Source organism: Melopsittacus undulatus, chromosome 3 (genome assembly GCF_012275295.1).
Source record: "Melopsittacus undulatus isolate bMelUnd1 chromosome 3, bMelUnd1.mat.Z, whole genome shotgun sequence".
Taxonomy (NCBI): domain Eukaryota; kingdom Metazoa; phylum Chordata; class Aves; order Psittaciformes; family Psittaculidae; genus Melopsittacus; species Melopsittacus undulatus.
In genome coordinates, this window is record NC_047529.1 from 11,450,044 (window position 1) to 11,466,985 (window position 16,942).

General features: G+C 41.4%; 1 protein-coding gene across 8 annotated transcripts in view; it reads right to left on the reverse strand.

Annotated features, from left to right (window-relative positions):
* The window catches only part of EHBP1 (EH domain binding protein 1), a 223,812-nt gene that overhangs the window by 176,775 nt on the left and 30,095 nt on the right, over nt 1-16,942 (reverse strand). For all 8 annotated transcript variants that reach the window (XM_031047567.2, XM_031047566.2, XM_005147433.4 and 5 more), the window contains 2 exons: nt 14,648-14,705; nt 2,603-2,698 (listed from right to left, as the gene is read on the reverse strand). In XM_031047567.2, coding sequence (XP_030903427.2) covers nt 2,603-2,698; nt 14,648-14,705 — 154 coding nt within the window. The remainder of the gene's footprint in view (nt 1-2,602; nt 2,699-14,647; nt 14,706-16,942) is intronic.

Consider the following 16,942-nt stretch of genomic DNA (forward strand, 5'->3'; position numbering starts at 1 on the left):
CTGTGTGAATCATTTCCCAAAACACGTAGCTGTCTATTCTGGAGTCTGCTCTTTCCCTTTCCTGCACTTCTATTTCAAACAGCACTGCTGCCCTAATTTGTTATCTGTGATTGCTACAAAGCTCTGTCAGAGAAAGCTGTTCCCATCAGTGGGCTCTGCCAGTGTGGACATAGAGTCTGCAGCTTCCCTTAGCTTCTCGGGTTGTAATGAAAGAGGACAAGTACTGTTTGTTAAACAACATGCCCATGCTAAGCATGCTTACTACAAAGTGCCAGATATCCAACAGTCACTCTCCTTTGCATATCTTCTAAGAAGACTTCGACAGATCTGCAAGATGAGCAGCAGTCCTTGTCTTACCTATATCGCTTTCAGTGGTTTTGACTCCCTCCTTCCAGAGGAGGGAACAGCATAAATACCTGACCTGTAAGTCAGCTCCCAGAAAGGCTGCTGGAGGGTGCTATTGCATACTTCCCTTCCCACTACTTCAGCAATGACTACACAACGCAACAGCTGTGCAAAAACCAGTTAGTTCTTTTTGACCAAGTTTGCCCAGACTATATGAGCTACAGAAGTGCTCTCTGGGTGTTAGGACATGCCCCACTCTACAGCTCAAGTGCTGCTGTAGCACTGAGCCAACACCATATTCTGCCTGTGATCACGTATCACTCGGCTCATTCATCCAGCAGGCTGCTGGTTTCAGAGATAGAGCACTACTGGTACATTACCCAGCTTGCTTAAAAAGCACTGCTCGGTACTACACCTGCATATCCTCACAGACATAAAAGTGGGTTTGGCCACTTACAGGACTTCATGTTGAGGAGCCAGAGGATCAATTAGAACAGATTTACGTTAAGAGCTCCCTGACCACATGATGCTTCTCTGTGTGATCACAGTGTTTTGATTCTAACACCCAGTGCTCACACCCCCAGAGATCAGTATGTACCACTGCCAGAAGGCACAGCCACAGAGTGGTCATTCATACTCCTACCAGACCAACCCTTGCAAGGGCAGGCTCATTTTTGGGAAGAGAAGTCCAATGAACAGATCTGCCTGCACGGTAAAATAAAGCTTATAGCAATACCAAACACCAGCTCCCGAAGCCCTTCTCTCACCTCACTATATGGTCCTAGCCCTCAGTCTCAGTGGCACAACTGTAAGATTGTCATGCTGTGCTACTCAACACAACCCTGAACTGGTGCAGGCAGGAATAAAAAGGTAGTGTGAGGCGGCAGAAGGCTGAGAGACAGTTTTACTCCAAGGCCACAAGGCTGCACCCAAAAGAAACAATTTCTCATTCCTCAGGTAGCATGTTATCACATACACAATCAAGAACTGTGCACATTTCTGCTTCACTTTAAGTGTTCCAAATACCAAGCAACATTTGCTGCATTACATAACCATATTCGGATTATAAAGGCAGGCAGCATAGTCACAATTGTGCTAAAGTTCTTAATCCAAGCAGAGGCCCTTGAAGCATGCAAAGGCAAACAATTTTTGTTAGTGAACTTTTGAACTTCAGTCGAAGACTATATATCTACTAAGAGGAGACACAAGTTTATGACAGCATCACTGCCAACCTGGGACGTTTCTATTCACTGGTGACCCCAAGGGGGAAAGAAAAAAGTAAGAAAAAAAAGAGAGAAAACCCGCCTTTTTAGGCTTAATGAGCCAAGTAATAAATTCACATTCTAAAGCTAATCAGAAGCCACTTCCAAGCAGCGGCTCAGGGAAGTCCCCAAGACAAAGAAATTATAAATATTACTAATTAGAAAAAAGTATGTTACTGTTGCCCTCAGCTGTAAAGGGAGCAGTTATAAATAACAACCACCAGAGTGTAGCTGGAGACACCAGAGCAAAGAACAAGAACGAACTAATGCAATGAAAATCCCAGCAATCTTCAGCCTCCAGGGCAGCCTCCTACACTGTCACACATGCAAAGCTGCATTGTTATCTTTCTGCAGAAAGGACTTTGCCCAATGATATTTAGGAAATAAGTTCTAGCATAACCATCAGTTGCTCCTCCTGCTTCACAGCCATACAAAAAGCTTCTTTTTTAACAGAAAAAATCCAGCTCTTAAAAAAATCCCCCATAAAATCTCATAGTTCTCTGTACTACTCCAGTACTCTGCATTCACTCATTTGTGTGGCATATTAATACTGTGAAATTGAGAGCTAGATTCTGTTTCCTAGTCAATAGCATAAGAAATAGGGTCACTACACTGCAACTGAACAAGGAAGTCTAGAAATGACTGTTTTGACAACTTCTGGGACAGTATTTAAAGAAAACCAACCAGACTAACCCTTGCCAAGCCCTTACACATGTACTACGTGCGCAGTTACACATGTACTAAATTCTATGCCAATGACTTGCCATAATCAGCTCAATGGGATATTTCAGTGCGCTAACTAAACTACAAAAGTAAGCTTTGGCAGGGAACAGACCATCCTTCTCTTCCAGATTTAAGCTGAGGACAGAAGGTTGTGCAGTTAATGACTTAAACCCAGCAAGATTAGGCCTTGCCATTATAATCTGACATTTCCAAACAGCATTCTCCTGTGCTGTTTATGAAATAGAGAAGAATTTGTTTTAAAAACCTCATACCTTAAAGAGCGTCACAGTAATTTCAACATTCTCAGGAACAGGCCATACCACCACCCCGCGGTACGGGTTCTTGATTCCAGGCTGCCAGCTGTGAGCCTGAAGGAAGAAGAGAAACAGTTATCTTAAAGCCATTATGAAAGTGCTGATTCAATTCCCACAAGACCCAGTGCATGTAGGTAGAAATAATATGTCACTGACTCCAAAAAGGCTGTGTTCCAAAATGTATGACTCTACTGAGGACCATAAAGGACATCATTAAGAATGACAGTAAGGAAACTCAGATCACTAACGGGCTTGGTTGGATTTTTTCCAGTGATTTAAAGCTGTTCCTCTCAAGGTCCTAAATTCTGTTTTTGTAAGTACATAGAACAGGTCAGGACGCTCAGAGCCTTGCAGAAAAAATGAGGCCATAAAGCCAGATATTCTGTAGCAAGCGAAGTTTTATTTTGGTTTTACCTGGATGAAGGAATGCTTTTATTTAAAGAACAAATGACTACAGCACTTAGTGCAGGCTTAACATCTACACCTAAATAAGGCAAAAAGACAGCTTTACTTAAGAAAAAGAAAAGTAAAAACAATGATTTATAATACAGATTAAAAGCAATTAAAACACTGACATTCTTAAGAATTTATATGTTATGGTACCTACACCTAAAAAAAGCTAATGAAAACAACAACAGTTGGACTGAGAACTTGTCTACCTTTCAGTATCAATTTGGTTTCATGTATAGTCTTTACTTCCATTTTAACATCTAGTGCTGGAAAAAGAACCAAACAGGTGAGCATTTCTGTTTCAGATTAAGTATGCTTTTTTCCAAGCTCAACTTAATGTGTTCTGTGATGCTGTAAAACAAATGACAGTGGGATGCTGATGCTAGAGTACTGCTGAGGAGGAAGGGCACTATTAGAAATCTGGGGAATTTTTACCAGAAAAGAACATACAATCTATGTACCTGAAGCCAATTAACTTGGTTTTTCTTTTGGGGTGGGTTTTTTTCCTATTTTTAATCCTACAGCATCATTCACTGCAGTTTTATCCTCCTTACAACACTCGAAACTTAAGAGTGCTTACTAGACTAAATTTTTGCTTATTAAGGTTAGTAGGACTTGTGTCTCAGGTTCTCAAGCACCCTCAGGTAACCTGAGCAACTTTAAACATGACTTTCCTACACCAAAGTGGGAGACAAAGATGGTAAAACAGTCCCATTCAATCACAGAGAGGCAAAAATTCTCTGCTGCTGGGTACTATAAGCAGTGTGTGCTCCAGATGCCAGGTTCATATCTGACAGCCCCACTATATGTGGCTGCTGCTTCATAAGCCCTCCTGCATTCACAGCTGGACTTCCACTCTTTTCCACTCTTCCACTTCAGCATCACAGGTACCATCAGTGGACTCACTCTTCCTCTAGTCCCTTAATTCTCACAGAGCAGAGATTTGCAGATTAACTGCAGGTGACAATAACCACTAAGGCAGCAGGGACAAGGAGAGGAAGGACAAAAGGAGAGATAGGAGCTGGGAAGAGATGTGAAGCTGAGGAATGGGGAAGCAGCTGACAGAATCCAACATGCACAGCCACTAGAGAAGAGAGCCCTACCTGTCTCCACAGCTACAGGTACACAGCACCCACATTTCCATCCCCTTATTTTCACTTCCTTGCTGTACACTGCCACCTCTGCTGTGGTTTTATCACAAGTCTTTCCCTCTTCGGTGCACTGATTAAAATCCCAGCTCCCTGAGACACCTAGTTAGATTAGAAATTTCAGTAAGTCTCTATGCTTTGTGCTTGCAGAGTAAATTTTAATAACATGACTTGAGGCATCTGAAGAAAGGAATTTTTAAAAAGGCAACATGAAAAAACCCAACTTCCACTATTTTGAACTCTGCAAATTTCAGCCTAATCTCATTAATCTAAAGCAGGCCTGGATGTATTTCTGAATAGCTGAGCAAATAACACTGTTCATAGTTTCACTCCGCAAGTGTATTTCATAAGAAAAAGATGGTTTGTGAGCAGCAAAACACATCACAGTAGTTGTACCCCTACAATAGCAGTTGTACCCCTACCACAGCCACTCCAGCATCTCCCTTCCACAGGATCTGCAATTCCCAGGATTGTTCTCAGCTTGCCTGATGGCAATATTCAGCACGCACAAAGCAGAAGTCAGAGCCAGCCTGTCCTCATGTAGCACCCTGTAGGATAAATCAACTTCTCCTCTGTAGGAGCACTCCATCCTCTTTCCAAATACCAGTTTTCACAAAGCTAATAGGAACTCATGGCCTGTCTGGAACCTGCATTTTCCTGCTGCTTTTGACCAATCCTGACAAATATGTCAGACTTTTGATGTCCAAGGTCCAGGCACTGACAGTCTGCTCAGTTGAGGATCACTTGTTCCATTTACAGACAAAAACTAGAAAATGAGTATTCACTGGTGCAGGCAAAGCTTTACTTCAAGCCCTTGATCAGCATTGCTTCCCACCCGGAAAGCTTGTGAAACACAATAAACACACACATGGATATATATGTTTGTCTGTCACTGAAAGCAATAACCAGGAGGCAAGCCCTAGCTAGTGAGCTTTCAAAGCAAAGCTGTTCTGAATGTTATTAAGTCCTCCTTTGGCTTTGAAAAAATAAACACTGCAGCACACAAACAGCATGACAGAAAAAAGGTAACATCAAAAGGACATCTGGGTTGTTCAGAAGGAGAAAGGGAAAGGAAAAGCGTAGGGAGGAAAACACAGAGGAAGGGCTAACAACAACAATAATTTAAAATTAACATGGAAAATGTTATTCTAACACATATTTCCCATGTCAGTGACCTCTGTGCTGCAGTTTCTTGAAGTTACATCTGGCCTATATCAAAAAACCTTTTCAGCTTCCAAACTACAAGCCTTGACTTTGATGTGTGATCTGTCACGCCACTTCTGCACAGTGGAATTCCTAGCACTTGCAGACAGAGGATTGCTGTCAGGGCTCAGTCAGTCAATGTATCAAGGTGAAGTGCTGCATTCACGAAGTACGTTTCCACCCTAATCCTCACCTCTAACTTGATTTCCCCTTGGGTTGTGCCTTATAGACCCACTTTTTTCTTATCTCCTACTATCCTTCACTAGCCATGTCCATTGTTTTTGAAGCCAAGGCAATAGAAGTGGCTAAGCAGAAGTGACCAGCAGCAGCAGATGTCTCAATCACAGCCCTCCCTTTGCCAGACTTATCTGATGCATCCAAGGGACAAGAGCCATGGCCTGGAAAAAGAAACAGGAATGCTCTGTTGCATTTCAAGGAGAAAGGCAACTCCTCTCCTCCCTGCCAGTGGAAAATGACAGGACACAACATAGCATGAAAGTTCTTTTAAATCAGGAAACAGGAGCTACAGGAGGGGTTGCTGAAATACCCTATAAATAGAGTAGGGCTGTGAATGACATTGTCCAACCTACAGCATTGCTCTGGCACAAAACTGAGGACTGTTCAAGAAAGGACATGGAAGTGAGCCTACAGATTCACATGGGCACTTCAGGCTACCCAGTTTTGAGATATTTCCCCAGTTTTCTCTATAAAATAACAGCAGTTACAATCCCATACAGATGGCTTTGCAATGTACCACACATCACCAATACATGATGTTGTGAACATCATAACTGTTCTGCTGGGCTTGAAATGGAAAGACACCTCTGCAGTTTTGGCCTCTGGTTTCAATGAGAAGGGAAGTGTCTTTAAAAATAGATCAGAATCAGCAACTTACAGAGGCCAGATAATTAAAATGTTCAGAGCTCCGTATGATAAAGCACATAGAACACACCAAAGGGCTTACAAACTGTACCCCAAATTACTGATACACTCCTGAAATTACCAAATCTGTTGTCAAGCAGCCTTCAATAGTCAATAACTTCAAACACAAAACCAGCACTCTGATAGTTGTCTGCATTCTCAACATTTAGTAATGCTTAAGCTGTTATCAGTGAGGTCAGTCTCTCCACTCCTGCCAAGTGTCCACTTTTTGGTTGTATGAAACAGCGGTCTCTCATATCTCTCACCTCATGCACGGGCTAAGCAAACTCAAGTCTTGTTCTCCAGTACTTTCTGCTGCAAAGCACAAGAGTGGTCTTAATTTTACGAGTGGCTTAATTGTGGAAGTAACATTTCCCAGCCCTGCTGAAACTCTTGTACTAAATTATCTAGTTCAACTGACGGCAATACATTGATTGAACAGAAAATGAGACTAGCTCACTTGAGGGCTGCCTTTTGTGTACCACCTTTCTTTATAATTACCCACCAGGGGCTGACCTTGATCACATGAAATTGCCTCCCACTCTGCAGGCAAACTTGGTCTCCAAAATACAAATAACATTTCTGCAGAACTTTGAACACAGCAGGCAATTTGTAAACACTGTCATTTTTGAAGCACCCTCCTCCAATCTAAAAAGCCCCAGTTACTATCAATTCTCTGCAATATAAAGTGTATAAACATTTGCAAAGCCAGTGTCAGACTCTTACAGTATGGAAAAGGAGGTTTTTGGGTAGAAAAACCAGACAAACCTACATCAGATTTTTTTAGCCAGTTCCTGGGGAAGGTTAAAAACAACAAAACATGAGAGAGACTGAACATCAACCTTCCCTCACAGTCACTGCTCAACTGTCTCCGTAATAGCACATAAACAAAGTGATCTTTCAAATCTGAATAAAACCGGATAAAGTTGAAGACAGTCTCAAATCACGAATTTTGGTTCCAAACATGAAGTTAATAAATGTCTTCACCAGCTGCTCATCACTTCATGAAGAAGAAAATAAGGCAGATGCGGGCAAACCAGCTAACTAGTACATTATGGTAGTCACTTCGCCAGGCCCTGTATGTATGGGATTTCACGACCTGGCACATGTGCCATTTCTATCGTGACCAACTCACTTTCTTGTCTCTACAAAAATCTTTCCTGACTCATCAAAACTAATATACCACATTATTTCAAAAGCCTGCCCTTACAGATGCTTTGTTACCCATCTGCTTTCTCTCTTCTCCACTACCAACTCATCTCATCCTGCCTCTGTTTTGTAGGATAATTGATTGCTACTGTCCTATAAGATCTTAGAGCTGACCATAATATTTTTAAGCCTGCTGCAAATTATGGAACAGTTTATACTTATGAACCAAAAACATGTTCCTGTAGCCAAGGCCTCAATATTGTTTTTTAAAATTAAGAGTCAGAAACAGACCTACTATTGCTCCCCACCTGCAGCCCCAGGAGTGGCTTTAATGGGAGCCAGTGAGCTGCTGCTCCTTTTCGTTCCCTGATAAAACTCTTGTCAAGTGCCTATGATCAAACCAGCTCTGCTACTTGCCTCTGTGACAGGCTTCTCAGGGCACAGGAACCAAGCAGGAGGCTTGACTGGTTCCAATAGTGCCTAGGGCAGCTCAGCTTGTAAGAATAATTCCTCTTCTTCAGTGTTATCTAGGCAGAACACAGACTGGAAGAGGCAAGAAATAATGAATATTTTCCTTGAAGAGGAGGAGGTGAACTTAAGCAGGCAGATCTTTCATCTGGTGCCTCCCTGCCAGCAGCATGGCTTGTGAAGACCAAGCACTGATCCAGTGTGCTCTATGTGATGAGTCCCACCAAAACCATATATTACCTGGGGGAAGCCAGAGATCAGTATGATCCCACTGCTAACAGACCTACTGGAAAAGCTATGGATTGGGTAAAGCTTCTGATTCCCCCATGCCAAAGGAAACTTCAACTGGCAGTTTGTGGATGGCTTCTTGTTCTTCCTCTGTATCATAGCTCACCATCACAAAGGGAGGAGACAAATTAAAGACTGTACTCCAGACTACAGCTGCATCCCCATGATATTCTTAAAATCACTGCGTTTGGCCCTCCAATTAAGAGAGGCTGGGCACCAGAATAACACTCCTGTCGCACTCCCACCCTGGGATGCAGTCCAAAGAAGAAAGTTCAAAGCCCTGGAAACACCAGGCAGCCTTCATTCAACCCACTGATGTCAGTGTCCCTTGAGAGGAGGGACAAGGAAACTAGCAGATTCCCACAGGTCTTCCCATGAATGTCTTCAAATCATCAGCATACATATGTGTTACAACCAGAACTAAGCATCCATGTATTACTGCTGAAAAACTACAGAAAGACCGATGTCCCTGCCCATGGCAGGGGGGTTGGAACTAGATGATCTTAAGGTCCTTTCCAACCCTAACTATTCTATGATTCTATAAGCTTGGTAAATGAGCAAAAACCCATCTTTGCTAAGAAACAGATTCTCTAGCACTGGGATAGCTGTTCAAGCTTAATTTCCACACATATACATTCATGACATATTCCTTAAATATATGATTCATGCTTTCTTTTACCAAACCTTACCCTATTCACAGTCCACAACAGATGATGCTCAGATGAAGAGTCATCTCCCCTTCTCATCAAGCACTTTCTGTCCTTACCCATTGGGCTTCATATTTAAAACAAACACACACCCCAACAAGATCCTGAATACACTGTATTCAGTGGGGTGTGTTTTTCTCATGGTTTCCTAGGACATCCATCACTGTATAACCTCAAAATGCCACCAAAATCTAACTTATGGGCTACCTGTAAAAAGGAAAGGGATTATAGTCCCAAATTTACAAGCCCTGAAAGAACAGCTGATTTCCTCTGATTCGGTATGGTCTGCTTAAATCAGCAATGACTTAACTTTATAGGGATTAAGCATGAAATCTTTTGTTTTGTCTTCCAAAGCAGACTTTTCACTTCAGCCATAATGGCTGCTCAGCACTGCTACAAATCAGATCCCATGACCCAGACACCCACTAAATAGAAAGACACATCAAATCTGGCTTTAATATTCTATCTAGCCTCAGCCAGGAACTTTGTAGATGAGGATGATACAAAACTGAACTCCCCAAGGCAGCATTTAACTGTGTAAGAGTGAGACAGTCTTTTCTGTTCATGCTGTATATACCTTCTTTAACAAACACCCTGCAGCTTCATTGATTAAGCAGTTCCACTCCCCACTCAGTCCTCATGCTCTCCCTAACCACTGTCTGCTGGCAGCAATGCTATAAAAATCTACTTGCAAGTGTCTTATTGAAGACTATAACGTATGCCCCAAATGGTACAAACTAACCATCAGAATGACTCATCCTGATTTTTGACCACTTATATTTGCAACCCAATATCATTTAGTTACTTCACTAACAAAGTGAGAAGCCCCAGGAGTGTCATTACAAAACTGTACGGGTCCCAGGCAGCCATCAGCATATTGGAATCACAACATGCCTTTGTAACCCCAGTCATTGAAGAAGCTGGTAGTGACAGGCAAGGCAATGAAGTAGCCAGAAGAGGCAACAGATTGCCAAGGACAGCAACACAGGTGACCCAACTGCTGCTTTATTCATGGTGTATCCTTGAAAAAAAACTGGGCATGCTGCTGTGGACAAGGGATCCTTTTTACTCCCTCCATACAGATCCTTTTTACTCCCTGTCCCCCTGTTCCTCTTGACGCTGCTCATACTGCTCAAGCCCTATCCCTGTTCCCAACATTGTGCCTTCTCTGTGTTTAAACAGTTTTTGATAAACCTGCAGCAGGAGTGCTGAAATCACAGGCAAGGCACCTTCTTTCAGCTTTGATACAAAAAGGATCTTTGAAGAATAATTCTGTCAGGCTCTCAGAAGCAAGTGCAAATTTAATTCCTCAGAGGTGTATAATTCAACCATAAGCCTGTACGTGTTCACAGGAAGAGCAGAAAGTACCTCCTTGACATCATGGCAACATCTCTTTTCAAATTGAAATTTCTTAGTTCAAAGCCTAGGAATGCAAGAGCATCTCAGTGAAATGAAGGTAAACACATTTACAACACGTTTTTCCCTTCTTCTACATTAGAACAAAGGCATTCCTCCCTCACTGAAGAAATGAAAGGGCAAATCCAAAATCCCAGGGCCTGAAAACCTGCAGCCAACATGCCAGTGTGACAAGCTACCAAAGAGGAAAAGTTAAGCAAGTCCACTGCTACAAGCTCCACCTTCAGCCCCACATATCCAACTTTGAAGACAGACAATTGCTCCAGAAAACAGACGATTTGCCCCCTCTCCAAGCTGAAAGTTCATTTTGGCTCTAGGATTGCTCAGTAGTTCTGTCAAATATAGCAAGACCGCAAATCACCATCTTCTACAAACCCCTGACACAATAATGCCAAACATACAAAGCTATTGTGTCTTGACACCCCTCTCAAAAAGCATCAAAATCAGACTTGCCCAGAGATGGGAGATCCCAGATTAGAGCTGTAACTTAAACCCACATTAAGGCTGGTAACTACTGGATACATTTATGGTCCTGAATCCATCCATCAGACTGCCATTTAGATGCTCTTCATAAATGGCTATTGCTTTTCATTTTCAACACTAACTTAGCATATCTACAGCTCCTATCCTATGGTTTCCCATTACTAAAATATTTAGATTGGTGCCCATGTTGTCTCCCATTATTTCTTCTAATTAAGGGACCACTGTAGTTTACTTGGGAAGAAAGTACGTGGGCCAGAAGACATGAGAATCACAGAGAACCACAAAAATCAGGGCTGCAAAGGACATCAATAACTCAGTTATCATCTCAATGGTTTAAAGCTATATTATGTTAAGCAGGCCAGTCCCAGCATATGTCCATAGCACCATCATACCATCTTCCAAGTTGCACCACATTCTTGATTACTGTATCTCTTGTACTTTCCCAGTACAAGACAGCTACTGCAGAGTTCAGCCAAGGGCCATGAAAATGTTTAAGGGACTGGGTCACCTCTCATAGGAGAAAAAGCTGAGAGAGCTGGGCCTGTTTGGCCTGGAGGTGAGAAGACTCAAGGGAAGATTGATCTTATTAATGTATATAAATGCCTGAAGGAAGGTTTGCAAAGATGACAGATCTCAGTGATGCCCAGCAACACGGCAGTGAGCACAAAGCAAAACAGGAGGTTCGCTCTGAACATCAGGAACACTTTCTCACCATGAGGATGACCAAGTACTGGCAAAGGTTGCCATGAGTGTTGAGTCTCCCATGTGGAGATACACAAAAGCTATCTGGGCACAGTCCTGGGCAACCACCTCTAGGTGGCCCTACTTGAGAAGGTGTGTTGGCCCAGATGTCCTCCAGCAGTCTCTTCCAACCTCAATAATCCTTTGAGTCTGTGAGCTATCTGTAAGGGACATCCTCTGTTATCCATAATGATCTTAAAAGTTCAGAAATCATAACCTCTGAAGAAATCTTTACAACATATTTACAGCAAGGTAAGTCCTCATCTCTCTCCTCTTCCTTCTCAAAGAAGCTGAAAACCGTTAATGTTTTGTACTCGCTGAACCCAGTGTCCATAAAGAATAAAAGGAAATATTCATTTGATTTGTTTCCAACAAAGCAATTAGATGAAAGAAATACATTGAATAAAGTATTTTACTGGCAGGATGACTAACAGATCAAGAACACTTATTGATCTTCAGTCTTACACCCGAACAGCTCAAATTGTTCCAACCACCTAAGCTTCAAAATTAACTCTATCCTCTGCCCTCGCCTTAGGGCCACTCAGCCTCTTTCACAGTACCTTCATGGGGTCTTACTAAGCATGAATTAGTTAACAAAAGACATTGGAGTCTCAGGTAAATGTGCCGGTTTATCCAAGAGTTGCTTCTACTGGCTGGTGATCAAAAGAGAGGACACTCATGGGAAGATGCATCCTGGAACTTTATGGCCCAGCTGAAAAAACTTCAAGCCCCAAAAGCTGAACTACTGTCAGAAAAACCTCTCACCTCAGTGAAATGTTGCCATTGGAGCCTACAGCATCATGCCCATAACACTACAGGCAGAAACATATTGCTTCACAAAGTCCTACTGGACTTCTGTTAGGGCTTCTTTATCCAACCACGTTCTGAACCTCATCAAAGCAGTCATGCATGGACAAATACCTTACTTCTCACCAAGCTTTTCAGGGTTACAATGATCATGTAAGTATTGGATTTACTGTTCAATATTATGTTTGTGCTCTCTGTTCTACAGAAATTAAATTAAGCCAAAGCAGAGAAGTTCTCAATAGGGTAAATCACAACAGATTCCATACATCGGCAGTTATTCCCTAGCTATACACCATGCTATAAATTCAAGGTAAGCTGAGGTAGTTTATCCTTAAATGAAAGAGGAATAGTCCATTTGGCTTTCCTAAAGAGTACAAACATGGAACAGAAACAGTTATCTTGTGAAAAGTGCCACACTATGTTCACATCCTTATTTACTCACCAGGCATCACTTTTGGGGTTTTATATCCTAAAGCAGAATTTAGGATGCACACACTAGAGCAGGCATTTGGTTGTGCACTCACTTTCAGTCAGTAATTAGTCTTTAGATAAAACAGCTTAGACCTCAAGTTAAAAGGCAAAATACAGCAACTATGCATGACAGTGAGGAAAAATACATCAGAAAAGGAGAAGTACCAGTAACAAAAACTCCAAAGCCTCTCCTGAGTAGGGTAGGAAACTGTGTATCACATTTTCTAAACATTTAAGTCCTTCAGCACATAATTATTTCAAGATAGCTTCTCTGTCATGGGTGTCCTCTCTCCACCATCCCAGAGTTCTTCAAAGCACATTCTGACTCACATGCATACACCAAAAAAAGCAGCTCAGACCATGTATATTTAACTGAAATGTTAGAGAATTATTAAAAGGCTGAGCTTGAAAACTTCATTTCCAGACAAGACCACTTGCCATAAGCCCAACCAGGGTAAGAGGCAACAGCTGTAGGGAAAGGGGATGAACAAATATGGCTGAGTTAGCTCAAAGAGGGGATGCTCCTGAGAAGGAAGGAAACTAAGCATGCCCCTGCAAACCTGCCCAGTGGTTAGGACACTTCTTTTGCCCCAGTCATTTGTGTTGCCTTTCTCAAGCTTTTGAATAGATGGGGACAGCCCTATGCTAGAGAACAAAAGGTAACGAAAGAAAACCTGCAATAATACCAGCATTCAATGGCCTTTGCTTGCCCACTGTACACATGAAATAGGCTCTTTGTCTCCCTAGGCAATAACAACTGACTACTAGGACTGTTATTAGTCAATATAGAAAACATTATCACGTTAGACGCTGAATAAGTTTAGAAATGCTTGCCATTTATTTCAATCTCTGTAAACGGTGAGTGTTGGGGGGCGGTTTAAGTTTCATTTTCTACGGAAGCCAAGCCACACACCCAGACTCTTGCCTTTTCCTTCACCTTAGACCCACAAGAGGCTCAACAGAGACTTACCAGTCTTACCAGCATCTTACCAGTAAAATTCAGCAGTTTAAAACTGAGCATCATTTAACAGAGAGATAGTAATCTCATAAAGCTTTTAGATTTCTTACTGCAGGATTAAAAGTCAGATGAAGTTCACATAAGGGAAGGCTACTCTGCTTGAAAACTTTTACATATTTACAGAACCCCAACCCTATACAAGACAGGCTTTATGAATGCCCAAATACTGGACAGACTTCACTTAGTAGCCTGAGGAAAGGGAAGCTTCAAGTCATCAGCCATAAAACACAAATTCACAGGCTTCCTCACAGTGTTTGTGGAAATAAAATGCTAAAATTCAATTCAAAGATACACTACTGGGCTGAAAGAGCCCACTTTGATGCTTTTATTTGTAGCATTTTCAAATTGTGACATAGCCTCTTACCCAGACTTTATCTTCCTCTTGCAAAGAGGTCAGATTCTTTATTACTTATTTTTAATTATGTTTAATACACTTCTAGTAGTGAGCCAGAGCCTCCTTTCTAATTATGTCTAGCAATTAATAACTGAAATTGAACTGATGATGATACAGTTCTGCTAAACAAATAACTGAAGCTGGAATAAGAGTTAAGTGTTTCCATAAATTAGCACTGACATCAACAGCAGCTTATTCTGAACTATATGGATAAAGTAATTATATGAGTTAAAAACAATTAAAGTATTCCTCATTTATTTGACTGCTCAAGAAACCAGTCCCTCAAACAGTTGACCATGCTTGTCACTGAAGTTGGGACTTATTAAGCAATCGACTAACCTTAGAGGATTTTCTTCGGCTTCTTCTTGTCCAAACCACCACTAGTTTATCTGGCTGCCTGTTGAAGATAAGGAAGAAACAGCTTAATTTACAATATGATCCATATGTAAACAGTTTATATTAAAACTCTTGCAATACATAATGACATCCTTAGTGGATCATTATGTCTTAGAAATAGCTCATCTAAAAACCACTCTCTGTATCAGTCATTTAACAGGAAAAATAACACGTATTTATAGAAAAAGGCTGTCCTTCAGTCTGGACACTAATGTCATCATTCTCTTCCTGCTCTCCTTGCCTGTGGGCACCTCCCCAGAGACAGCAGCACACCCGAGCAGAAACTCATTCATGGGGCAGAGAACAGGATCCAGCCTCTTTAAAGATATGTTGGAAACAATCCGGTACCCAAAATAAACATCAGTGCAAATGAGAGCTTGACTTTCCATGTAGACATATTGAAAAGGTACTGTTAATTAGCAAAGAAAACAGGCAATTTCACTTCTTCATCACCAAAGGATTATTTGTTTCTACTTGAATACTTCAAATACAAGGATCAAGTCTTATATTACACCTCAAAATCTCCTTGGATGACCACAGATGGATAAATCAGCGCTTCCTCTAAAAATTCATAAGGACAAACCTGCTGAAACTCAGTGGCTCTCCAAGCAATTATTTATTTTGTAATTGTAATGAACGTAGATAGAAACCCCAATAAAGGGCACTTCCAGCACAAATCAGTTTCCCTTTAAATGTCTGAGGATTTATTTCTTGGCTAATAGTTAAAGCCCTGTTACTTCTACCTTATTAGCTTTACAGCTGTTTCTGATTTTTTATATTGATCTAACATCCAGGCGAGTTTTTTTTTCTTTTTTCAATGATGATACACTTCCCATCTTATGACTACACTTCTGGTTTCACTTCAGACCCACGACCCCTCTTCCGGAGACTCCTGACCCTCCATTCCGGCTTCATTTTCTGGCTGATGACCCAAATTCCATTTAGAAGTCTGACTGCAAATTCAGTCATGCTTCTGGATAGAATCTCCACTTAAAAAATGCTGATAAGATTTTTGTGTTAAATATATATATATATATATATATATAAATGGGGGGAAGGGATATGGATGGTACTGAGAAAAAGTCAAGATACAATGTGCTCAAATCAGATGCAGATTGCATCCAAAATAAAATCCACACAAGTATTCTAAATAAAAAAAGCAGTGTTCACACTGCTATCTTCATATTTCATCACAGGGAGACCACCTACTTCATAACTAACTTTTCAAATGAAAACCCAACTGGTTTAACAGTCATTTTAAGCACTGCAGTGCTGGCCACCTTCCCTATTTATTCTTTTTGCAGGCTACGATAAAACTCATGCATCAGCCATGATTTAAACACCAAAGTTCTTCTGAACCACAGAGTTAAAGGTAGGTGCTGTGAAGAACATGAAAAGAGAAGCTTTTATTTGCTATTCTGTAGTGTTCCTTTCTCCCTTAATATATCCCTTAATTTCCATGATGGAAAAATAATAATAAATTGAAAGTGAGATCATCTACTGCATTTTAAGCTGTGTAAATTCACCCTTACAGCTCATTTAGGTGACCTAAACCGTAGGCTGGCTCTGCTTGGGGCTTCTCCTGCAAAACCTTGCTTGGCAAATGAGATCACGGTGGTGCACTTCGAAAGCTCTTTGCTCACTTGGTATTGGGTGCATTAGGATTTTCATCTGTTGGCACACACCTCTACTCACATTGCTGGGAACTGTGTTTGTGCCACCAGGAAAAAAAAACACCCCCAGGCAACTTCCTTGAAGCAAAGCAATCCAAACCCATGCCTGTGATAAACAATTTTTCTGGAGGGATTTCACTTCACACTTTAAAGCTGACTCATTTCAGAAACTAGCTTCTGAACCAGATTTAATTTAACCTTGACTCATTCAATCCTAAACTTGACTCTGAGAGAAAAGAAAAATAATGCCAAAAGCAGGGGAAGGTAGAGGAGGGAAGGAAAAAGAAAAGTTAAAAGAAGACAAATTCCTGCAGTACCAGTGGCCACATTGAAGTTAAGCCTCCCTTCCAAGAGTAGGGCTTTGTGCTCCAGGAGTCACACAAATGCTCAGGTGTTCAGGAACACCAGCTATCAGAAACATGTAGGAGACAAAAATACATTCTTGATAGTATAGTTAGTAGTTCATGAAAATACTGAATTTCAACACATGGATTTCAAGAGTAAATTTCCACAAGCTTCCATCAGAAGAGCACTCAGGTCTCCAGAGATCCTGTGAGGGAGGCTA